This window comes from Microcaecilia unicolor, chromosome 1 (assembly GCF_901765095.1).
Source record: "Microcaecilia unicolor chromosome 1, aMicUni1.1, whole genome shotgun sequence".
NCBI classification, from domain to species: Eukaryota; Metazoa; Chordata; class Amphibia; order Gymnophiona; family Siphonopidae; genus Microcaecilia; species Microcaecilia unicolor.
Window position 1 is genome coordinate 456,705,930 of NC_044031.1, and position 25,177 is coordinate 456,731,106.

The 25,177-nt window shown below is 42.2% G+C and overlaps 1 protein-coding gene across 1 annotated transcript in view; it reads right to left on the reverse strand.

Moving 5' to 3' along the window:
- Positions 1–25,177, reverse strand: part of MYOM1 (myomesin 1) — a 277,203-nt gene that overhangs the window by 177,550 nt on the left and 74,476 nt on the right. The window contains exons 5-9 of the mRNA XM_030213070.1: positions 23,388–23,545; positions 10,807–10,899; positions 3,576–3,664; positions 3,388–3,450; positions 2,017–2,181 (exon numbers count right to left, since the gene is read on the reverse strand). Of these exons, the coding sequence (XP_030068930.1) occupies positions 2,017–2,181; positions 3,388–3,450; positions 3,576–3,664; positions 10,807–10,899; positions 23,388–23,545 (568 nt within the window). The remainder of the gene's footprint in view (positions 1–2,016; positions 2,182–3,387; positions 3,451–3,575; positions 3,665–10,806; positions 10,900–23,387; positions 23,546–25,177) is intronic.

Below are 25,177 nucleotides of genomic sequence, written 5' to 3' on the forward strand. Positions count from 1 at the left end.
AGTTAGGTGTACATAGGGTTACCATATAATTCCAAAAAAAGGAGGGTCCCAAAAAACAACAAGGCAAGCAATCTGCAAAATCCAATATCCAAGAGTATGCACATACCATAGTATCTTTCTGTTTTCTTATATATACAATTACATTTTGCCATATTGTGGTGGTCTGACACATACTATTTACAGTAATTCACCATCACATTTGGTAAATGAATGGCATTAATTTGATTTTGCTTTTTACATATGATCTTAGATGATTCATTATGACATTACACTAAGAGGATGTTGTTCATCTCCACATTTTGTCAGTCTGGGTAGTATAAAATGTAGTGGTGATCTGACATACACTATTTTCAGCAATTCACTATTACATTTGGCAAATCAATGACACTATATTATTGTATTTGTTTTTTCATTTTTTTCAATTTTCGAAGAGGAGAGGGAGGGCGGTGGAATGGTGAGCGAGTGGCTGCGGGAGGGTGGATGAGGGGGACTGTGGGCGGGGGGACGGGGTCCAGCGCCGATGTTGGTTGGTTTTGAGTGTATGGGAATGACGGCTGCATTGGGGAGTGGAAACAGAGATTAACCAATGACATTTCGATTTGTTGAGTGTCATAGCTCCGCCCTCAACGTCATCACATTGTGATGCAGGGGGCGGGGCAGACACTCATGGGATCTTGCAACTACAAATTTAGAACGTTGGCGGTGCCTTTTATATAGAGAGATTTTTTATATGTATATATTTATTTTTTATGTAATTAATTTATGTAGTTATTTTTAAGTAGTTAATTTAACTAATTGTCATATTGCATATCACATATAATAATTTTTTTATATACATAAACATATTTTTGATATTTTATAGTGTGTTTTGTGATATGCTTATTTATTTATGTGCATCAAGTGCCTTTTCTGGTACACTCTCTATGTACACTAAATAACCATTTATTTATGTTTATGTTTTATATTCTATTATGGACATGTTTATTCATAGATATATGTGACAATATGGTTGTATGGTGTTTTATATTTCATGTTTTATCTATTAAAATTTGATTTATTTGTTTATTGTAGCCCCTGACGCAGCCCTTGGTGGGCAAAACACGGCCTGTGTCGGGCAATTTGTTTATATACGGTATCTTCAATAAAATCTTTCTGATGTTATATTGATCTGCTGGCTTTCTTTTCCAAAAAAAGGAGGACAGATTGAGCCAGTCAGGGTTTTACTTCCATTGCTTTCAATGGAAGCAAAACCTGGACTGGATCAATGTGTCCTCCTTTTTCTGGAGCCATATGATAACCCTAGGTGAAAGTGCTGGCATTCTGCAAATGGTGTGTAGAACTTTCCTAAAAAATGTAAATGGCTTTGACATTTCTGTCTAAGAAATCTGTCTTAACAGCAAGATTTTTAGGCCCATATCCTGTTATGAGTTACTTACCCTCTAATAAGTTTGCCAACTAGATCCAGATTCGGAGGATAGGGTGGATCCAGTCCTGGGTTTACCCCATTGCATGCATGGACTTTTAGTTCTGATTTCCCCACTGCATTCTCTAAGAACAGCAAAACGAGAAGTCCCACCATATACTGGGATAAATCCAAGACTGCATCATCTCTGTCCTGCAAATCTGGATCCAGTTGGCAGCCTTACCTTTAATCCTTCTAAAGTAGATGAAATTAACACTACTAGTCCAGGGTGGCTGAAAAGTCTCTATGCAATGACATGCCACAGGGTGCCACTTTCTATAGTTGGGATTTGCAGAGATGGACAAGGACTTTAGGATCATCTAATATCCGGGCAGTCTATCTGGGCAGTATTAGTTATGTAAAACGAGCTGAAAAAAAAAAGCACCATGTAGAGGTATGATGCTTTCTTGTCCCTGAAATAACTCTACTCACAGTTACTTATACTATAGCAGGATATGCCCAAAAGGAGGGGAAACATTGCCTTCAGTACTACTAAAAGACTATCATCCCCATTCTATAGTACCAATGTGTTTGAAATTATAATGAAGACTCACCATTTCTGTACCATTGGATCTCAGGCTGGAAGCGCTTAATGGTGGGGTGAATGACCACAGTGGCACCCAAGCTCATTGTCTCACCTTCTCTGCCAAAGGATACGTCAAACTTGTCAAGGAAGTAGATATCAAACCTTGATCTATAGCCATACGGAGTAATACCAACTGTGTAAAGAAAAAGAATAGTGAAAAAGAAAAGAAACTTCAGCTGACACATGCATTACAGTCTGCAACAGTAATGGAGGAAGCAGCTTGGGGCAATGTTGAGTTTAATTGAAGGAGGAAGGAGATTCAGAGACTTTTAACCTTGAACTCTGGGTGGGGGCAGGAAGGAAGAAGGAGAGGTAGTGTAGAACAAGTAAAAGTTAATCAATTTTTCACTTTTTCCAGAAATACAAAGACCAGGGGACACTCAATGAAATTACACGGAAATACTTTTAAAACAAATAGGAGGGCATATTTTTTCACTCAAAGAATAGTTAAACTCTGGAACTTGTTGCTGGAGAATGTGGTAACAGTAGATAGCATATCTGGGTTTAAAAAAGGTTTGGACAACTATGCAATGAGTGAAAAAGTATTGCCTCGTTTTAAAGTAGTACTGTGGAACTTCATGGTGTGTCCCCTTCTCTTTCTATGTTTTGAAAAAAAGTAAACAATTGATTCACTTTTACCCATTCCGCTCCAATCAGGATTTTATAGACCTTTATCACAGCTCCTCTCAGCTATCTCTTCTTTAAGCTGAAGAGCCCTAACCTCTTTAGCCTTTCCTCATATGAGAATCATTCCATCTTCCTTATCATTTTTGTTCATCCTTTTCTGTAACTTTTCTAATTCTGTTGTATTGTTGCAATGCAGCAACCAGAATTGCACACAATTCTCAAGGTGTGGTTCTGCTTTTCAGGATACCGACAAAGCAGAGACAATATATGCCAATATAACACATACATGTTCACTGTGGATATCTGAGGAACTAGATTGTCTGAGGGATCCCTAAGGACTGAGTTGAGGACTGCTACCCTAGACTAAGAGATTTACAGCCCAGAATATCAGCCACAAACTACTGGATCTTTCTCATTTGTTGCCCTGAACTTTATGAACACACCAAAGATGCATCAGAAGCCAATGGGGTTTCACTAGAACATCATCCAATTCAATGCTGCATCCAGTGGATGCATGTAGTGTTTTTTAAGAAAGCTCAAGGAAAATAAAAGTAGATATCTGTAATTAAAGCACTTTCCCAATGCGTAAACCAGCGATTCACAAAAAATATTCACTTTATATTAAAATATCTTCACGTAATCCTTTTTTGCATGCTGTGTCTTATTTTTAAGTGCTCATTTCATGAGTCAGATTCAATCATGCAGAACTTACAGCTAGGAGGCTGAGAGGAGACTCCAACCTGAAAAGCGGTTATGTCAAACTCGCCCCTATATCCTAGCACAAGAAAAAGGAGAAAGAACAATTCAACCCATGATAAATACAAAGCAGCCAGAGTTCTTTGAACACACACAGATGTTGTTTGACACATACACCAAAGGAAATATTCCTGGAAAACGTACTCTTTACCACAAGTGATGCAAAGGCTGACTGTTCTCCTTTAACATTCATAGCTGAGGCACGGTATTGAGCAGTGTCGTCAAAATCACATCTGAAAGAATAGCAAATGCAGTCAGTAAGAGCCTCATATTTTAATATAGCAATTCAGTGCAAACACATTTAGACCAGGTTCCTTCAAGAGTGATTGAAGAGAGATCCTTTTTTGATCCATTTCATTTGCACATTTGAAAGAAAAACTTCATCCCAACTATGTGACTGACTTCCCTACCAGCAAAAAAAGAGTGGAAGGCACCAGGCCAAGGTCCAAGATAAACCAGAATGTTCAATTTTTTTTATTACATTTGTATCCCGCGCTTTCCCACTCATGGCAGGCTCTATGCGGCGGGCAATGGAGGGTTAAGTGACTTGCCCAGAGTCACAAGGAGCTGCCTGTGCCAGGAATCAAACTCAGTTCCTCAGGACCAAAGTCCAGCACCCTAACCACTAGGCCACTCCTCCACTCAGTTTGAAGAAATAAACTGTTCTTCAAATCAATGGCGGTATTCACAATGCAATCTTCGCAGGGCCTCCAGGGGGCGGGGCAGGGGTGCAAAATTCCCCGGTCCCAGTCTCAAAGGGAGGCCCAGCACCAGAAGATTCTGCTCCCTCGATCTGTCTCTCTCCTGCTCCTGTGTGTCAGGACCCGGGTGATTGCATTAATACAATAACCAGGTCCCGGCACCAGTGGCGTAGCCAGGGGGAGCTGCTGCTCCCCCAAACGGAGTTCTGCCAGCTCCGGCGCATATTTTTTTCTCAATGTGTTGCATTGAAAATGTGTGCCAGTGCCAGCGGAACTCCGCTCTCGCGCCGCTCTCGCGCCGCTCTCGCTCCCCCCCCCCCCCCCGCGCCGTCAACCTGGCTCCGCTTCTGCCCGGCACTCAGGAGCAGGAGAGTGACAGATCGAGGCAGGAGCAGATGCAGGAAGATAAGGGGGTGGAGGGAGGTAGCGGCCCAAGTGTGTTGGGGGGGGGGGGTGGCAGCAGCGGCCTGAGTGGAGGGGCAGCCGGGCCCTGAATCTTTGCATGCAGCATGCAGGGTGCACTTGACAAGTGCATCCTGTATACTGCATGTGAAAATTGAATTCTGAATTCTTCATTGATTTGAAGAAATAAATTGAACATTCTGGTTTACCTTGGACCTTGTCTTAGTGCCTTCCGCTCTTTTTTTTCCTGGTTTGGTGATTACATGTGGAAGTGTTTTCTTTTGCGTTGTTGTTTTGATTTTCCTACCACCTTCATGTAATGCTGGCAGACCGGGATTTGGTTTTGTTTTGTGCTAGTAACAGGATTTCCGTTCCGGCTAATTTACAAACTCCTATGTGGGAAAACCATACGCCTTTTTTGAGTATTTCCATCCATTGCATTGCTTCAGACTTTTGCACTGCACACATTTTTATTTCATGACTCTCCACCATCAGCACAGCAGCAAAGCACAACCAGATTCAGAGGCCTATTTACCAAAAGGTGCTGGAGTGGAGGAGTGGCCTAGTGTTTAGAGTGGTGGACTTTGGTCCTGGGGAACTGGATTCAATTCCCACTGCAGACACAGGCAGCTCCTTGTGACTCTGGGCAAGTCACTTAACCCTCCATTGCCCCAGGTACAAATAAGTACCTAAGCCACATGCCATGAGTGGGAAAGCGCGGGGTACAAATAAAAGAAAAAAAAAAGTTAATGCATGTTAGACACCTGAATTAGCACTTAAGCATTGTTAACACAGTCATGTTAACAGCAACACAAATGCTTCACTTCAACATGGATTTTCATATTAACATTTAAGTGAGCTGAATAATATACGAAATTATACTGCAAAGTTCATTTAAATTTAATTGTTATTGCAAAAACTCTACATGAACCATGAAGCTTTAAATTACACCTCTAGGGTAGCTGAAGTTATTTTTGTATGTTAAAAGACTGCAGTTTTTAATGCCAGTTATTGCTGATCAAAAAGAAAATGGAAACCCTAATAGTGGGAGTATTACACAAGAAATTACAATCTGGAGAAGAATTAACACAGATAACAACTAAATCGGACATGACATAAGACTAAACTAGAGGTTATTTTAGGATTGAGAAAGTGCTGGTACTGTGCCCAAGACACAGTGTGAACAGCCAGGTCTATAATTTAGTTTTGAATAAGGAGAAGGTACTAAGGCTGTACTGAATATTCAGATTAGATTAATCCGGACCCAAATACATTATTCGTTTTCAGCCGAATAGTGATTTAAATTCAAACAGGAATAATCTGGGGCTCTACTGTGTTAAATCCTACTGATCTCTGATTTCACGTTTCTTTTTTTATTATTTGTTATGTTAAAGCTCAATGCCTATTATTTGTATTCGGTATTCGTATTCGGCTGGTATTCATTTATCTGCATGTCTATCACTTTCCTCCACAGTCTAAGGGGCCAGTTCTATAAAATGTCACCTCTTTTGTAGTGCCCCAATGCAGTGCAGGGAGCACCAATTCTATAACGGAGTAACGGCGTCCTGGTTCAGATACAGAATACTAGCACAAATCCACATCGATGCGCCCAAAAGGAAGGGGAACCAGTTTATGCCAAGTCACTGGCAGGCATAAGTGGGTGCATCTAATAGAGCCATTCAATGCGGGGTGTCTGATAGTATTTTATTGATGATGGATACACCCATGGCCTGCTCATATGTACACCCCTTTGTAGGTACACGCTAAGGCACTTATGCAGGATCTTACTGAATAGCACAAACAGGGCCTTATTCAACAAAGTTTATGCTCCTAAAATTTCCACTCCTAAATTTATTAACATAATTTATGCTCATAAATTTAGGAGCGTAATTTATGCTCCTAAATGTATGCAGGTGCACAGATTACACTTGTAATTTAGGAGCATAAACTTTGTAGAATAAGGTCCATAGTGCATTAGTGCACATAACTGCCCACAAGCTATGTGCACCTGTGGTGTGACATTTCTAGAATTGCCTTCTAACACTTCATGCTTCACTAGTGCAGCAGTAGTTAAAGAAACTGACTTTTATGATTTGCTTGTGCAGAATTGATGATTAATTGGAGGAGCTATGAAGAAGGATTACGAATCAGAGAAAATTTTTCTTCACTCAACGTGTAATTAAACTCTGAAATTGATTGCCAGAGAATGTGGTAAAGGCAGTTAGCTTAGCGGGGTTTAAAAAGGGTCTGGACGGCTTCCTAAAGGAAAAGTCCATAGACCATTATTAAATTGACTTGGGAAAATCCACTGCTTATTTCTGGGATAAGCAGCATAAAATGTATTGAGCTTTTCTGGGATCTTGCCAGATATTTGTGACCTGGATTGGCCACTGTTGGAAACAGGATGCTGGACTTGATGGATCTTCGTTCTGTCCCAGTGCAGCAATACTTATGTACTTTTGAAATGGCAGGGTTGCCCCTTCAGACATGCAGGTTTTATACAGATTTTAATTCTTTTTACCTGCACCCTTTTACTTTCACATAAAAGCCCACCAAAAAGTTAAAAAATATGAGTTCAGATGGAAGGAGGTTTCCTTGTGATCACAATCCCTTGTCAACATGTCACCTATTTCCCCTCTGCTGTTACCTCCATATTGGTCTGAGATGCAGTCAAGGGAAATGGAGAAACTATTTGTTCAATCCTCCCTCCCCGCCTCAAGTGCTATAAACCTAGATCCTCTTTGAAGTGCTGCAACTTACTTGATTGAGATAGCATCCAATGAAATACATCTTAATGGCCAAATTCTTATTTTGAATATATTTAAGTGTAGAACATACCATAAGAACATAGGAATAGTCATACTGGGTCAGACCAATGGTCCATTTAGCCCAGTATCTTGTTTCCAAACAGTGGCCAATCCAGGTCTCAAGTGTCTGGCAGAAACCCAATTAGTAGCAACATTCCATGCTATCAATCTCAGGGCAAGCAGTGGCTTCCCCCATGTCTATCTCTGGGCTTCTTTTACAAAGCTGCACTAGCAATTCCCACACGGCAAATGAGAGAAAGCCCATAGGAATTGAATGGGCTTCCTTTCATTTGTCGCACCGAGAATCGGTACCGTGCTTTGTAAAAGAGGCCCTCAATAGCAGACTATGGACTTTTCCTCCAGGAAATTGTCCAAACCTTTTTTAAACCCAGATACATTACCTGCCATTACCACATCATCTGTCAGCGAGTTCCAGAGCTTAACTATTCATTGTGTGAAAAAATATTTCCTCCTATTTGTTTTATAAGTATTTCCATGTAATTTCATTGGATGTCCCCTTATCTTTGTACTTTTTGAAAGAGTGAAAAATCGATTCACTGCAGAAGCTAGAAGAATGGTCTAATGTTTGGCAATTAAAATTCAGTGCGAAGAAATGCAAAGTGTTGTACTGAAGGAGTAGAAATCCACTGGAGACGTATGTGTTAGGCGGTGAAAGTCTATGTATAGGCAGGGAGAGGGATCTTGGGGTGATAGTATCTGAGGATCTGAAGGCGATGAAACAGTGTGACAAGTCGGTGGCTGTAGCCGTAGGCAGAAGGTTGCTAGGCTGTATAGTGAGAGTTGTGACCAGCAGAAGAAAGGAGGTGTTGATGCCCCTTGTATAAGTCATTGGTGAGGCCCCACCTGGAGTATTATGTTCAGTTTTGGAGGCCGTATCTTGCTAAGGATGTAAAAAGAATTGAAGCAGTGCAAAGAAAAGCTACAAAAATAGTATGGGATTTGCGTTACAAGACATATGAGGAGAGACTTGCTGACCTGAACGTGTATACCCTGGAGGAAAGTTGAAACAGGGGTGATATGATACAGACGCTCAAATATTTGAAAGGTATTACTCCGCAAACGAACCTTTTCTGGAGGTGGGAAGGCGGTAGAACTAGAGGACATGAAATGAGGTTGAAGGGGGGCAAACTCAAGAAAAATGTCAGGAAGTATTTTTTCATGGAGAGAGTGGTGGATACTTAGAATGCCCTCCCGAGGGAGGTGGTGGAGATGAAAACGGTAACGGAATTCAAACATGCGTGGGATAAACATAAAGGAATCCTGTTCAGAAGAAATTGATTCTCAGAAGCTTAGCAGAGATTGGGTGGCAGCACCGGTGGTTAGAAGGTGGAGCTAGTGGTTGGGAGGCGGGGCTAGTGCTGGGCAGAATTCTACGGTCTGTGCCCTGAAAATGGCAGATACAGGTCAGGTATACATATAAAGTAGCACATATGAGTTTATCTTGTTGGGCAGACTGGATGGACCGTAAAGGTATTTTTCTGCCATCACTTACTATTTTACATGTCACTATGTTACTATCCTGCTTATTTTCGAAGGAGAAGGGCGCCCATCTTCCGACACAAATCAGGAGATGGGCATCCTTCTCCTAATTTCGCCCAAATCGGCATAATCGAAAGCCGATTTTGGGCATCCTCAATTGCTTTCCATCGCGGGGACGACCAAAGTTCAAGGGGGCGTGTCGGCAGTGTACCGAAGCCGGGATGGGGCGTGGTTAACAGATGGGCGTCCTCGGCCAATAATGGAAAAAAGAAGGGCATCCCTCACGAGCATTTGGCTGACTTTACTTGGTCCATTTTTTTCACGACCAAGCATCAAAAAGGTGCCCGAACTAACCAGATGACCACTGGAGGGAATCGGGGATGACCTCCCCTGACTTTCCCAGTGGTCATTAACCACCTCCCACTCCGAAAAAAACAACTTCAAAAACTTTTGTATTTTGTTTTTAGAGTATGTCCTTTGCTATGCCTCTGTCCCTGCGACGGCAGTTGAGGACGTCCAAAATGTGGATGTTTCTGTGAGAAGGACATCCATGCCTTTGCTATGCCTCTGACACCCTCTTTATTTATTTATTTATTTGGATTTTGGATCACAAGTAGCAGCAGTGGGATTTCAACTGGCCACCTCTGGATTGCAAAACCAGTGCTCTAAAAACTAGGCCACTCTGCCACTCCTCCACTCCACTCCCTTTAAATTTGGCCATCACTGTGTGGGGGGGGGGGGCAGTATGCAGGTCCCTGGGGGGGGGGGGTGGTATGGGTGTGTCAGCAGAGGCATAGCCAAGGCGTGGACATCCTTCTTTCAAACGTTTTGGACATCCTCAACTGCCCCCCACAGGGATGGTCAAATTTCAAGGGCATGGAGCAGAGTGGAGGAGTGGCACAGTGGCCTAGTGGTTAGAACACTGGTCTTGCAATCTACAGGTAACTGGTTCAAATCCCCCTGCTGCTACTTGTGATCCAAAATCCAAATAAATAAAGAGAGTATAGGAGGCATGGATGTTCTTCTCACAGAAACATCTACATTTTGGACATCCTCAACTGCCTTCGCTTCCTCTCCTTAGGAAGGCAATTGTGTGCAAATGAGCTAACAGCGAGCAGCTCATTTGCATGCAATTTCCTTCATGCATGCCCGTTCCTTTCCTGATCGGCAAGGGAAGCGCTTTTTCCATTCAGTTAGTGGGACCAGTGCACTATGAATGCTGGCTCCTCCCACGACCAAATGGCTTGGATTTGGTCGTTTCTGAGATGGGCGTCCTCGCTTTCCATTATTGCGGAAAACTGGGGACGACCATTTCTAAAGTCGACCTAAATTTCATGATTTGAGCGTCCCCGACCTTATTATCGAAATGAAAGATGGACGTCCATCTTGTTTCGATAATATGGGTTGCCCCGTCCCTTTACGTGGCCATCCTTAGAGATGGGCGCCCCTGTTCGATTATGCCCCTCTATGTATCTGTTCTATACCACTTAGGATTTTGTAGGCCAGTGTTGTTACTCATTAATCACTGAAAGACTAATAGGCCTCTGCACTACATTTAGAACAACCAGATTGTTATCAAAAGGGAAACACAATATACAGTGAAATGCCAACATGATCAGCTGTCTCACACCAACTGCTTCTGTGTACAGCTAGATAACACCATTATGCTTTAATAAAGGGTTGTCACGGCCAGCCCAAAAATATACGGCTGCAAATAACAGACTTGCAATTCAGCAGGAGCATGGTGAAGAGAACTCCCCTTTGGAGTTCAGGGTAGGAAAAAGGATGGCTTCACATTCAAAAATAGAACAGATGCTGATTAAACAAGAACAACAACAACAAAATACTTTCAAATGCTTCACACAATTATGCACCCTGTGTAGATGGTGATGGAAAGAAAAAAAGATTCTGTCTGCAGGGTCCCAAGGTGACAAATAAGGTGTTATATTAAATATATTCTCTTACTTGTTAATCTGCAGAGAGTGGATCCCGTACCGGTCATCGATTATGTACTTGCCTGGATGAGTCTGGTCATTGATGGGCACATTGTTTTTGTACCTAAGAAAGTGAAAAAGGAACAAGGCACAATAAACTATGATGTGGTTGACTAAATAGTATTATAAATCTGATTTATTCCCAAAGCATAGAATGGGCACAAAGCCTTAGTAACTGAGGCTCGTTATGTCTCATCTGTAATCTACTAGTGTCTAAAGATGTTAAAGTGCAGCTTCTGTATTTTCAAAAGCCTAATTGAGATTTAGGTGCCTAGTTTAAGTCAGGCATTTGAGCATATTCCCCCCCCCCCCCCCCCGTTTACTAAGCCACGTTTACTAAGCTGCGGTAAAAAGGGCCCCGTGGTAATGGCGGGGGCCATTTTTGCAGTGCGCCAGGGCCCTTTTTATCACAGTGGGTAAAAAACCCCTAAAAAAGGCATGGCCATGCGGTAAGATTATTCTTGCCATGTGGCCATGCAGGATGAGGTGGCCCAATTACCGCCAGGTTAGTGCCACACTAGAAATTACGGAGCTATTTTCCATAGCAGTGGAAATGGTGTGCGCTCGAGGCGGAACTACTGCCGGCGGCCGCGTTGGGCCGACAGTAGTTCTGGGTTGTCATGCGGCAACCCTTTAGTAAAAAGGCCCCTTTGTATGGGCTGTGTCAGCATTGCCACTTGGCAGCTTCTACCATGGCTTAGTAAACCTGGGGGGGGGGGGGGGGGGGGTTCATGATGAGTTCTGTGCTGTCAAATTCAGGGGAAGGATCATTTCCCTTATGTAGATGAAAAGCATTTTAGCCGCGTTAACCGGCTTCCAAAAATTGCCCTCCCTCAAGAAACTAAGGCTTCTAGCTGCACTGGGAAGAGAAGTTCCCGGGAATGTGTTTTGGTCAGGTGAAGGACAGAAATGAATATATGCATTTTCAAACCTCTGCATGTACTTTCTCAGCAAAACTCTACCTACAGAAAAAGCAGATGAAAGTGACTATTTAGTATTTTGTACCCATGGCTAGTTTCAAAATGAAAATACACACGCATTTTCATTTTAAAAATTGGTGCAAAATCCATGGGTAAAAAGTATGGGTGGTTTCTGCCCCTGTGCAGACTGTATAAGAGTCGCTGCCTCCGCCTTCTTTTGAAAAACAAGAAAAGAATAGAAAAGGTAATTTCAGGGAAGGGCGGGGGCGGGGGCGGCAGCGGCGGAGCCGGGGTGGCAGCTAATTTTTTTGCCTCGGGTGGCAGATTGTCTTGGGCCGCTCCTGATCATAGGATAGGCTCCCACTGTGTGTCCTAGGGGCACCTAAATGGAAACACCCAGTTGTAGAATTGCCCATAGTTTCCGTAGTACGTCTCTTGTATGTATAATTGCCAGCAATTAAATGCAGAAGTGTCAACAAATCGGATCTTACAAGTGATGCCACTGTTTTTCTGTTTGTGTAGCTGTGTAAAATCTCTGCTCCCGCTGTGCATACCAGCCAGTGCAGTTGTATTTGCCAGTATCTACGTTCAGCAGAGCCCTCTGTAAAATACTGGAGGACTTGTGGGCATTCCAGCTTAGATGTCCTGATTCTTATTTCAACGTGCTGTGCAAAGTGGAGCTTGAGTTTATGTATCTAGGAGTTAGTTTTCAAACAGTCTGCACAGGGGCAGAAGTTTCTAAATGAACAACAATACAACATAAACTATCTGTTCCTTTTTCTCATATCAATAAGTTTTATATACAAAAGTAATCAAACTTACCAGCTACCCAAAGGTTGTTGAGCACTCGAAAACCAGCAGCTCGTGAAGACGCCAAAGGTGGACGCCCACGCATGTGTATTACTTATACCGGGAACCCGGTATTTAAACCCCATCACCTAAATGCTAAGCCACTCAATTTCTTTGTTTAGGCCATGTGGAATTACCATGTTCCACCTAAAGATAAGGCGTTATTCCTTAATAACATCAAAGGGACATTGCCCCCTCTTTCCGGTTTAACATGAATCAAAACTACAAAACGTAATTCCTATATTGTGTAATTCTTTAATTGCCAGTGAGACACTATAGGGGCTTCTGTGCGATCAGTGCGCAGATTACTCAGATGTTGTGAAACACGACTTTTAATTTTTTGAATGGTTTGGTTGATGTACCATAAGCCACATGGACATTGAATACCATAGACACAATTCTTTGTATTACAATCTGTGTAACCCATCAATTTATATTTCTTACCATTAGTACAAGGGATAATGATTTCTTGAGTTTGTAATGCATATTGACAGTATACACAATGATTACACACACCGTGACCTTCTTTTATCAATCTATTCTGCTGAATGATGTTCCTACTGGGATTTAAACGTTCACCCAGGTTAGCACCTTGAGAAAAAGCAAACCTAGGAGTGTTTTTAAACATTTCATGTATACCTAAAATCGACCAATGTTTTTTAATAATTTGAACTATATCTTTAGACTTGTGTGTATAGGGAAGCACACATGTCAAAGGAGATCTTTCTTTTTCCACACTTTTAGGGTAGCACCATTCTGGTTGAAAATTAAATGCTCTTTTTACTGCTTTTGTCAGTACTTTATGGGGATATCCTCTCTGGGAAAACCTAGACATCATTTGCCCAACTTATACTTTAAATTAATCACTGGAACTACACAACCTACGCCTCTGACACGCCCCCGGGAACTTTGGTCGTCCCCGCGCTGGAAAGCAGTTGGGGCGCCCAAAATTGACTTTCCATTTGTGTTTTATACCGATTTGGGCGATTCTAGGAGAAGGACGCCCATCTTCCGATTTGTGTCGAAAGATGGACGTCCTTCTCTTTTGAAAATAAGCCTGCTGGTACCCTAAGCATAGTGTCTATGGGGCAGGAAGCGTTGTCAATGGTAAAATTATTATATACGGTACGGTCAAAGGGGTTGGCTACCACAAGAAATTTAGTCATCTCGATTTAACTTAACTTTAAATTCTATGCAGAGAATGTTTTCAAAGGTAAGTTGTGGTAGGCTGCTACCTTGATCAAGCAGCACAGTGACGCTCTTAAGACCCTCTTAGGTCCATTTCTGGCTTGGCTTCCTCTTCTAGAAAATACCAAAGTAGAGGGTAAAGGAAATCTTATTACTGTGAAATTGGGTATCTTTCTACCTCTCACTTTTCTCAGTCTAGCAGGGATTTTGCTATTGACTCAGACAGCAGAGAGCCGAAAAGACCCAGCCAGCACCGCAGTCAAAACCAGGGTTGAGGTTTATGTAATGTCTCAGTATCTGTGCAGGACAACTTACCAGCAGGAGGGAGGCTACAGGTTTTTTTGCACCACCTCTGATTGGTGGGTTCCAAAGATCATCCCTCAAAGATGCTATCTGCATCTAATGGAAACTTCACCAAATTGCCCAAAGACATTCTGGAGGGCTAAGGAGTCCTTTTCCAAAGGTGCAATGAAAAATGGCCTACAGTAGTGTAGACATGGGTTTTGGGCGTGCAGAATCATTTTTCAGCGCACCTGTAAAAAATGCCATTTTAAAAGTTTTGCCAGAAATGGATGTGCGGCAATATCAAAATTGCCACGTGTGCATTTTGGGTCTGAGACCTTACCGCCAGCCATTGACCTAGCAGTAAAGTCTCATGCGGTAACTGGGCGGTTATGACCTACGCATGCCAAATGCCACTTGGCACGCGTCCGATATGCGTGGCTGAAAATAAAAATGATTTTTCGGACATGCATATCGGACACGCGCTAAAAATGAAATTACCACAAGAGCCATGCGGTAGCCGTGCGGTAACTCCATTTTGGCACGCGTTCGGCGCGCATAGACGCTTACGTGGCTTAGTAAAAGGGTCCGTAACTGACCAAACCTATTGTCACATTGGGAGTCCTTTTCTAAACTGTAATGGGTGTGAATGTATGAACAGCTGTCCACGTCATAGGCTTGCACATTTCCTCCATGAATGGCATTAAAGGCATTAAAAGTTTGCAATGTGAACCTGGTAGATATTCATTACTCCTTCACTCCTCTTTCTTACCTATCTTTTAAGCAGGTGAAAAGAATGAAAAGTTTTCCTTGGCAAGTTTCTATCTGCCAGCTAAATAAGCTCTACATTTCAAAACCATTATTTATTTCTGGAAAACCCAACCCTAGCCTGGACGGTTCATTGCTAATATTAGATAACAACCTTCTCACCGGTATTATGTGTTAATAGTTTTAAGCCCTCCTTAGGTCCTCAGATGCTTTAGGCTTTTCATATCCTCTTTCAAATGATGCCTGTATAACTGCAGGGATTAATTGCCTTACAACAGGAGCCCCAGCAGGGAAAAGCTATGAAACTCATACTTTGCCAAGAAGTACAAGCAAAATGTTTGACCATCTCTACATGATAAATGCTCCCTAACCAGAAGTATCATCAGCAGAGCCAGTGTTACTTGATCCAGCTCTGCAATGCCCCCTTCAACAGATGCATATTAAGGGGAGTCATTTATAACTGTGCACACGTGAAAAATAAATGCATAGTTTTCTGTGTGCAGACATGGCCGGATTTTCAATTACAATTAAGGAGACAAAGGAGTAGCATGATCAACAAGACACTTCCAAGCAAAACCAGGGAGATGAGAGGTGGAGAAATAGTTCTTTAATAATAAGGCTCGACATGGCACCGTGTTTCGGCGAACAGTGTCTGCCTCAGGAGTCTGTACATGGTGATCACTTGTAGATGCAGCTGAAGAGCAAGCAAACCAAATCAAGCCTTTAAAAAGACTAATGATTGGTGAATATACGAGTGGCGTAACTAAAAACACAAAGGAAACTTAAAGAGGAAACGAGTCCCATAAGAACCATGCAGGAAAATCGCTGTGGAAATGATGCACTTAGAGTCCCTTTTACTAAGCTGCATTAAAAAGTGGCCAATGCTATCCTCAGTGCAGGTCATTCCCATGTGCTGAGGCCACTTTTAATGGTAAAATGGCCCCATGTTCCATCATCCCATTAACAGCCATGCACTAATTTCCCCTGTTTTCTAGGCTGTAAGGGCTCATGCACTAACCACAGTGCAGAAGATGCACTGATTAGTATACCTGTAAAAAAGGCCTTTTAAAATTTTTGACAAAAATGGACGTGTGGCAAAATAAAAATTGGCGTGCATCCATTTTGGGTCTGAGACCTTACCATCAGCCATTGACTTAGTGGTAAGGTCTTACGCGGTAACCATGCAGTAATCGCCTAAGCGTGTAGAATGATTACTGCCCGGTTTCCGCCACACACAGGAAAATAAAAATTATTTTCCAGTGCGCATAGCGGATACGTGTAAAAACAAAATTACTGCCCAGGCCTCATGGTAGCCGGACGGTAACTCCAAATTGACGCATGTTGGGCGCACATAGGCGCCTATGCGGCTTAGTAAAAGGGCCCCTGACTATGCATAAATTTACCAAATGTATCAGGAGGCAAATTTTATAGAAGCTCTTTACACAGGTAATACACCACATTAAAAATAATGCAGAAAGGTACAGAGTGAGTCCGTATGTCCTTTTCTCTATGGATTTTACATCAGTTCTCAAAGGGAAAGCATGAATATATTTCCTTTTAAAAAGTACTTAGGGAAAAAGTACTTAAAGAGATTTGGACCTGCATTTTCAGCAGAAACGTATTCTTCCCTCCCCCTCCCTCCCAAAAACATACATAATTTTGAAAATGCAAAACCATGGGAGTATCTGTGTTTGTGGCCTAATGCTGCTCAAGGAATGCCTCGACAAAAATGTAGGTAAAAGCATTGTGCACATTGTTGCACAGTGTGGATACTTGCATCCCTCTATAAGCTGAGCAATTTTCAGAAAGCCCTTTTACCTGGGTAAATTGCAACATGTATTGGCATCAAAGAACCACATGGTATTATAAAATAGCCTTTGGTTTCATTCAGGACTGGGTACAGTTAATTTCTAATGGGTTGATCCACTAAAGCTTGGTAATGAATGCTATCATTAATTGCCACAATTAATTGTGCATATTAATTGCCACAGCCCATTATGACTTGCATGCACTAACCTGTGTTAACAAAAGTCTGGGTTACTGCCTTTAGTGAATCAGCCTTTAATAACATTCATTTAAATGGATAGGCCTTATGGTCTTCATCTGCCAATATGTTCTATGTCAGGGGAGCACTAGGAGTGGGATAAAGAATGGAAATCCCAAGGGTTGATAGGGTGGGAGGTGGAGATGGTAGGCTGAATGCAGCAACATGCTCCATGATTCTTTCTATAGAATGTTTCTGATGAGACCTCATATTTTTCTGCATCTAAGGTATTAAATTTGCAATCACTATAGATGTAGTAATAATAGCACCACAAAGTAAGATGTATTACGGCCGATATTCAAAGCGAGTTAACTGGCTGGGAATGACCGCCGACTGGTTATCTTGCTTATCGGCGGCTATGTGGTGATTTTCAGCCGCACATAGGGGCCCTTTTACTAAGCCCCCCCCCCTAAAAGTGGCCTGCGCTGATGTAGGCGTGTGTTTTGGAAGCGTGCTGGTCCATTTCCTGAGCGCACCTGGAAAAAAGGGATTTTTTAAAATTGTGCCGGAAAATGGACGTGCAGCAAAATGAAAACCAACGTGCATCCATTTCCGGCCTAAGACCTTAACGCCACCCATTGACTTAATGGTAAGCCTGCTTATTTTTGAAGGAGAAGGCTGGCCATCTTCCGACACAAATCGGGAGATGGCCGGCCTTCTCCTAAACCCTGCCAAATCGGTATAATCAAAAGCCGATTTTGGCCAGCTTCAACTGCTTTCCGTCGCAGGGCCAGCCAAAGTTCAAGGGTGCGTGTTGGCAGGGTACTGAAGGTGGGGCGGGGGCGTGGCCGATAATGGAAAAAAGAAAGGCCGACTCTGATGAGCACTTGGCCGGCTTTACTTGGTCCATTTATTTTTAGGACCAAGCCTCAAAAAAGTGCCCCAACTGACCAGATGACCACCGGAGGGAATCGGGGATCACCTCCCCTTACTCCTCCAGTGGTGACCAACCCCCACCCAAAAAAGAAAATTATAAAAATTTTTGTGCCAGCCTCAAATATCATATCCAGCTCCATCACAGCACTATGCAGGTCCCTGGAGCAGTTTTTACTGGGTACTGCAGTGCACTTCAGGCAGGCGGACCCAGGCCCACCCCCCCTACCTGTTACACTTGTGGTGGTAAATGGGAGCCCTCCAAAACCCACCCGAAACCCACTGTACCCACATATAGGTGCCCCCCTTCACCAATAAGGGCTATGGTAGTGTTGTACAGTTGTAGGTAGTGGGTTTGGGGGTTTTTGGGGGGCTCAGCACACAAGGTAAGGGAGCTATGCACCTGGGAGCAATTTGTGAAGTCTACTGCATTGCCCCCTAGGGTGCCCGGTTGGTGTCCTGGCATGTGAGGGGGACCAGTGCACTATGAATGCTGGCTCCTCCCATGATCAAAGGGCTCCCGGCTCCCTGCTGAGGTTTTGATACTCAGACAAAACAATCATGATAACCCCATCAAAAGCCTTAAAAAAACTATCCTGTAAAACCATATAACTAGACATCATGCTTTTAAATATTAATCTTTGTTTCATAAATAAACACGTAAGGCCATTTTCCAAAGACTTTTACCTTGTTTGAAAACTGCCCACCCTCCCTACAGGAGAAAGTAAGCACTGAAGGTTCTTTGAGTATTTGTGGGTGTCAGGACTAACATATTCCCGAAATGGGTAGGTACTGTCCTGTTTAAAGCATGCACCACTTACAAAATTACCCTCAAAAATGTCACAACAATTACAAGAACAGACAGCATGTGAAAAAGCTTGTATGTCTGTAATACTGGTAAGAGAAATGAAGCATACTGTATTTTAACAGGGATGTATGACATTGCAATACAAGATGATAGAAAAACTCTTAGCATAGTAACAGCTGAGCTGGCTCTGGGACATGAGAGTCTGCTAGCCTTTGGAAGGAAAGGGCATTGATATTATCATACACAGCCAATACATTACTGAAATGGTTTCCTGTTACACACTCAGAGCCCTATGCACAAAGCCTACCAGGCCAGCAATGTGCTTTTTAGGCCAGTTCCAGCCAGTTTAGCAAACAAGTTATTCAGCGGGAGATGTACAAAGGGATTATGTGGGCTTTTTACCGTGTGGGGCAGTAGATAATGGGAATCCTATGCTAATCTGTTTAATTGAGCTATTAAGCATTCAAATGTGGATTCCAAGTGATGCATAGCCCTTTTCAGCCATAGCTGCTCCAGGGTCCTCTGCCACAGCTGCCCGTGTCACCCTTCTCCCTTACAATCGCGGCTGCATTTGGTGGGCTGGGGGCAGCTTCAAGTGTAACAGGGATGAGACCGGGGACAGGGAGGAGACAAGATGCTCCGGAGCAGGGAGATCGCTGACCGCGGCAATGAAGTGTGGGATTGGAGGAGGGTGACACTTTTTTTCCTCACGCCCTCTCTCCCAGTGGCGGGGAGGCAGGGAAGACACCAGAGCCTTAACATGACAATCCTAAGGGCCCCTGGAGGAGGAGGAAGCTTCCGGTCAGTGCCCATCAGCAGCCGTTCCAGCCCTGGAAGCAAACTCGCGAGCACAGCAGTTTCAAGAGAAAAAAATGCTACACCCGGCTTTCATACATGCAGCCAGTCTTAGTGATTGGCTGCTCTGCGCATGCACAGCTTAGCAACTGCTCGAGCTGCTTGCTGTTTTTACAAGCAGCTCATTTGCATGCAATTTATTTTTGTGCATCCCTCACTATGTCCACCTTGATCATTTTTACTGAGGTGGAAATAGCGATCAGTGCTTTACAGGGATTTTTGTGCATCTCCCCTTACAAAGCAAGAAATCCTAGTCAAGCAATTGACTTTGCAACATAATGTTATACAAAATGGCTGAGAAAAATCATGTGAGTCATGTGTAATGATTTGTCAGATAGATTCATGTGATTGTCCATTAAATCCTTTAAGAATACACTATCAGTAAGGCAACTAATGGGGTCCAATATTCAGGTAGTAGCCACTCCACCCAGATAAATCCCACTCGCTAGGGCCGTACCTAGATTTTCAGCAAACACACTGCCTGAGCACTATCCTGGTAGTGCTAGAATGGGCTGAGAGTGGAGCTGGATTCTATCCAGGTATTGGCGATATTCAGTGCAAGTACCTAGATAACAATCCAGTTAACTTAGGACACAAAAATGGCTGCTCTAAGCTAACCGGTTATCTGAATAGTGCTGATACCCAGATAATGGTGCTGGGTACCTTCATACATGGATTTTCAGCACCACTATTCAGATAGTGGCTGGCGCTGAAAATCTAGGTATATCTTTAAACATCACAGCTAGCGTTTAAGAGAAATGTTGACCGTGGAGTTTAAATATCCAGGAAAAAGTTCCAGACTTCAGCCTGGACAAATCAACCTGTTCTTCAGCACAAACTACTCACATAATTTACATTTGGTTATGCAGCAAAAACTCAAAAGATGGTGTGAATTACATGTGCCACATGCGTAAGGTTTTAAAACTTCTAATGTACACATGTAGGTTTTTCCCTTGTGCAACTTAAACCTCTGGGAATGCCTCTTTTTACTATGGCTAAAAATAAAAGCACTGTGAAAGTACATGCATGGAGTGAAGGAGTGGAATGGCCAAGTGGCCTAGTGGTTAGAGCACCAGTCTTGCAATCCTGAGGTGCTGCTCCTTGTGATCTTGGGCAAGTCACTTAACCCTCCATTGCCTCAGGTACAAACTTAGATTGTGAACCCTCCTGGGACAGAGCAATATCCAGAGTACCTGAATGTAACTCATCTTGAGCTACCACTGAAAAAGGTGGCCCTTCATTGGAGAACATGGGAATTACTAGATTGACTCATATGGTGGTTACTGCTGCAAGGCTGTGTCTGGCAGCAGCTTGGAGAAAGCCTGAAGCCCCCAGCAAGGATCAGCTGATTGCAAAATTGAACTACCTTTATTTAATGTCAAAATTAACTGCTATTAAACATGATCGGATGGGCTCCTTTTTTGCAGTGTGGGTTCCATACAAGAAAATGTTGGGCCATTGTTAGCAATATGGTGTGGGACTTTGGGGGAAGTAGCTGCTCCAGTTAAGTGGTGGTGGTGGTGGTGTGGTGGGGGGGAGGAAAGGGGTGGGAATAGTGTGATTTGATAATTGTGTGAACTGATCATCTGTTGGCATTCAGCCTGTGTATACAGTGTTATTATTAATAATAAAAATTTCAAATTTGAAAAAAAGAAAAAAAGAAATTGGAACGACGAGTGAGGTGATTACATTTGCAGATGATACAAAAACTATGCAAGGTTGTTAAAACACTTCTGAACTGTGAAATATTGCAGAAAGACCTTAGGAAATTGGGCATCCAAATAGCAGATGAAATTTAATGTGGACAAATGCAAGGTGATGCACATTGGAAAGAATAATCCGAATCATAGTTACTTGATGCTAGGTGTCATTGTAGATAATACGCTGAAATCTTTTGCTCATTGTGTGGTGGCAGCCAAAAATGCAAACAGGATGCTAGAAATTATTAGGAAAGGGATGATGAATAAGCCCAAAAATACTATAATGCCTCTATATCGCTCTACGGTGTAACCAGATCTTGAGTACTGCGTTCAGTTCTGGTCGCCATATCTCAAAAAAGATATAGCAGAATTAGAAAAGGTTCAAAGAAGAGCGACTAAAATGATAAAGGGGATGGAACTGCTCTCTTATGAGGAAAGGCTAAAGAGGTTATGGCTCTACAGTTTGGAAAAGAGTTGGATGACGGGAGATATAATTGAGGTCTATAAAATCCTGAGTGGTGTAGAACGAGTAGAAGTAAATTGATTTTTTACTCATTCCAACAGTACAAAGACTAGGGGACACTAAAGGAAGTTACATGGAAATACTTTTAAAACCAAATAGGAGGAAATATTTTTTCACTCAACGAATAGTTAAGCTCTGGAACTCTTTGCCGGAGGATGTGGTAACAGAGGTTAGCCTATCTGGGTTTAAAAAAAGGTTTGGACAAGTTTCTGGAGGAAAAGTCCATAGGTTGCTATTGAGACAGACATGGGGAAGAAACTGCTTGCCCCGAGACTGGGTTTCTGCCAGGTACTTGTGACCTGACTTGGCCACTGTTTGGGAACAGGATACTGGGCTAGATGGACCATTGGTCTGACCTAGTATGGCTAATCTTATGTTCTTATGTAGGTGTCCATATAGAATAAGCTCACTTCCTATGTTACTTGAGTGCCTAAATGGTGCTGCCCAGTTCTAGAATTGTCTTCAACATGTGCAGCTCTTAATTTCAGTCATCTACAGTAAGTTTCTTGTTTATTTAGCTGTAATAAAATTATTGGCAATTAATAAAGCAAGTTTCTCATATGGAGGTTGACTAGATTTAGCTTACTGTCTAGTAGCAATTATACTCACCTTATCCTTTGAAAATTATTTTGTCGACCTGCTGATACAATATACCCATGAGCCTGAAACCATTGCAGTCATTCTAAAAATTGCCTCATGAAAGATTTACATGCTATTTTCAGGAGCTGAAGATACCTTAGGGGGTCTTTTACTAAGCTACAGTAGCGTTTTTAGCTCACAGTAGAAATCAGCTGACGGTAAATGCCAAGATGCCAATAGGAGTATAATGGATGTCTTGGTGTTTACCGCCAGCTGATTTCTACCGTGAGCTACAAATGCTACCGCGACTTATTAAAAGACCTCCTTAGTCTTTATGATGATTATGAAAACTTGATTTACTACCTTATCTGGCAAGTAAGTCAAGGTGGTTTACAGGCAGTATAAATGTAAGGAAAAAGGAAAGGAATGCCGGAAATTTGGATAGGACAGGGGACGATCATCCACACAGGTAGAAGGACCAGATGAAGGTAAACTTTGGATGAGAGTAAACAATTCAAATAGGGGGTCTTTAAGATACACTAGCATTGTTAGCTCATGCAACAAATCACCTGGCGCTAAACGCTGAGACACCCATTATAGTCATATACGCATCTCAGCATTTAGCGCCAGCTGATTTCTAGCGCAAACTAAAAATGCTAGCACACCTTAGTAAAAGACCCTCATAACCTGGAACACAGCTAACGATCAGGAGCTTGAAGCATGTGCCCAAAAACCAACTCAAAATAATGAATTTTTTTTAATGCTTTAAATTTGGAAAATAATTGCTCAGCATGAAGAGAAGGGGGTGCTTCAAAATGAAGTCGAAGTGTGCCTCTGAACTGTTTGATGAACCCCTTATCATACAGTACTGCTTACATATGCCAGTGAAAAATCTCTCAACTGTCTAGTTTCTCAGCATAACTATAAGCGATTCATTCAACTCACACTTTGACAACAATGTTCAAACAACAGTACATATAATTGACAGTGATAGATATTTCCCAGGTCAGAATTCCTCAGCTGGGTGTTTTATTTTTTTTTTTCCAGATGATTTTGTGATAATTATGACACGAGACAAGAAAAAAAAATAAAAATAGGTTTCTCTGAACATTGCAAATGCTAAAAACAATTACCTTCGGTAATGAATGAAAATATGAACTTACCAAGTGACCCGGGGCGCTGGCCACCCACTGACAGTACAATGGAACTTCATGTTCTGTTTCTCCCAAACAGTGTGAGAGCGAGGCTTGATATGAAACTCAGGGGCATGTAAAAGACTGTCTTCATTCAATTTTTTACGATATTCTTCAGTTTCTTCTAGCTGAAAAATAATATTTCACCATCAGATGGTAATCAAGCATATATCTTTATTTTTGTCATTTGTTTGAATAGAGATGGCAGTCTTCAAAATGGGGTGCTTTTAGCTGCATTGAAGGGAGGTATTTCCATGGGTATGTTTAGGCTGAGGAAGGAAAAGCAAGCATACACTTCTCCAGTGAGATTCTACCAGCACAAATATATATTTTGTACCCATGACAGTTTTCAAAGTGAAACCCCTCATGTATTTTTCCTTTGAAAATGAATATAAATACCTCAGGTAGAAAGTATGCACAGACTTTACATTAATGTTGTCAGCTTGAATGTTGTCCCCTTTATGACAAATATTCATATACAATGCCAACAATCATGAAAGTTGTTTCACCCGTATCAGACTGTAACATGGAATTCAGGTTAAATGGTCAGTAATCGCCATGGAGAAGGGTAGTTAGTGGGGTTCCCCAGGGGTCTGTGCCGGGACCGCTGCTTTTTAACATATTTATAAATTACCTAAATATGGGAGAAACTAGTGAGGTAATTAAATTTGCTGATGACACAAAGTTATTCAAAGTCGTTAAATCACGAGAGGATTGTGAAAAATTACAAGAGGACCTTACAACACTGGGAGACTGGGCGTCTAAATGGCAGATGACATTTAATATGAGCAAGTGCAAAGTGATGCATGTGGGGAAGAGGAACCCGAATTATAGCTACGTCATGCAAGGCTCCAAGTTAGGAGTCACCGAGCAAGAAAGGGATCTAGGTGGTGTTATTGATGATACGTTGAAACCTTCTGCTCAGTGTGCTGCGGCAGCTAAGAAAGCAAATAGAATGTTAGTTATTATTAGGAAAGGAATGGAAAACAAAAATGAGGACGTTATAATGCTTTTGTATCGCTCCATGGTGCAACCCTACCTCGAATATTTTGTTCAATTCTGGTCGCCGCATCTCAAAAAAGATATAATGGAATTAGAAAAGGTGCAGAGATAAAGAGGAACTGAACTGTTGTAAGCCACATTGAGCCTGCCAGCGTTGGGAAATTGTGGGGTATAAATGATATAAATAAATAAATAGGATGGGACGACTTCCCTATGAGGAAAGGTTAAAGCGGCTAGGGCTCTTCAGCTTGGAGAAAAGACGGCTGCGGGGAGATATGATAGAGGTCTATAAAATAATGAGTGGAGTGGAAAGGGTAGATGTGAAGCGTCTGTTTAGTCCTTCCAAAAATACTAGAACTAGGGGCATGTGATGAAGCTACAAAGTAGTAAATTTAAAATGAATCAGAGAACAATTTTCTTCACTCAACGTGTAATTAAACTCTGGAATTCATTGCCAGAGAATGTGGTAAAGGCGGTTAGCTTTGCAGAGTTTTAAAAAGGTTTGGACGGCTTCCTAAAGGAAGTCTATAGACCATTATTAAAATGGACTTGGGGAATATCTGCTACTTATTTCTGGGATAAGCAGCATAAAATGTTTTGTACTTTTTTGGGATCTTGCAAGGTATTTGTGACCTGGATTGGTCACTGTTGGAAACAGGATGCTGAGCTTGATGGACCTTTGGTCTGTCCAAGTATGGCAATACTTACAGTATGTACTTATGTAGGTTTACAATCCCCTGCGTGTGGAGCTGATTGAA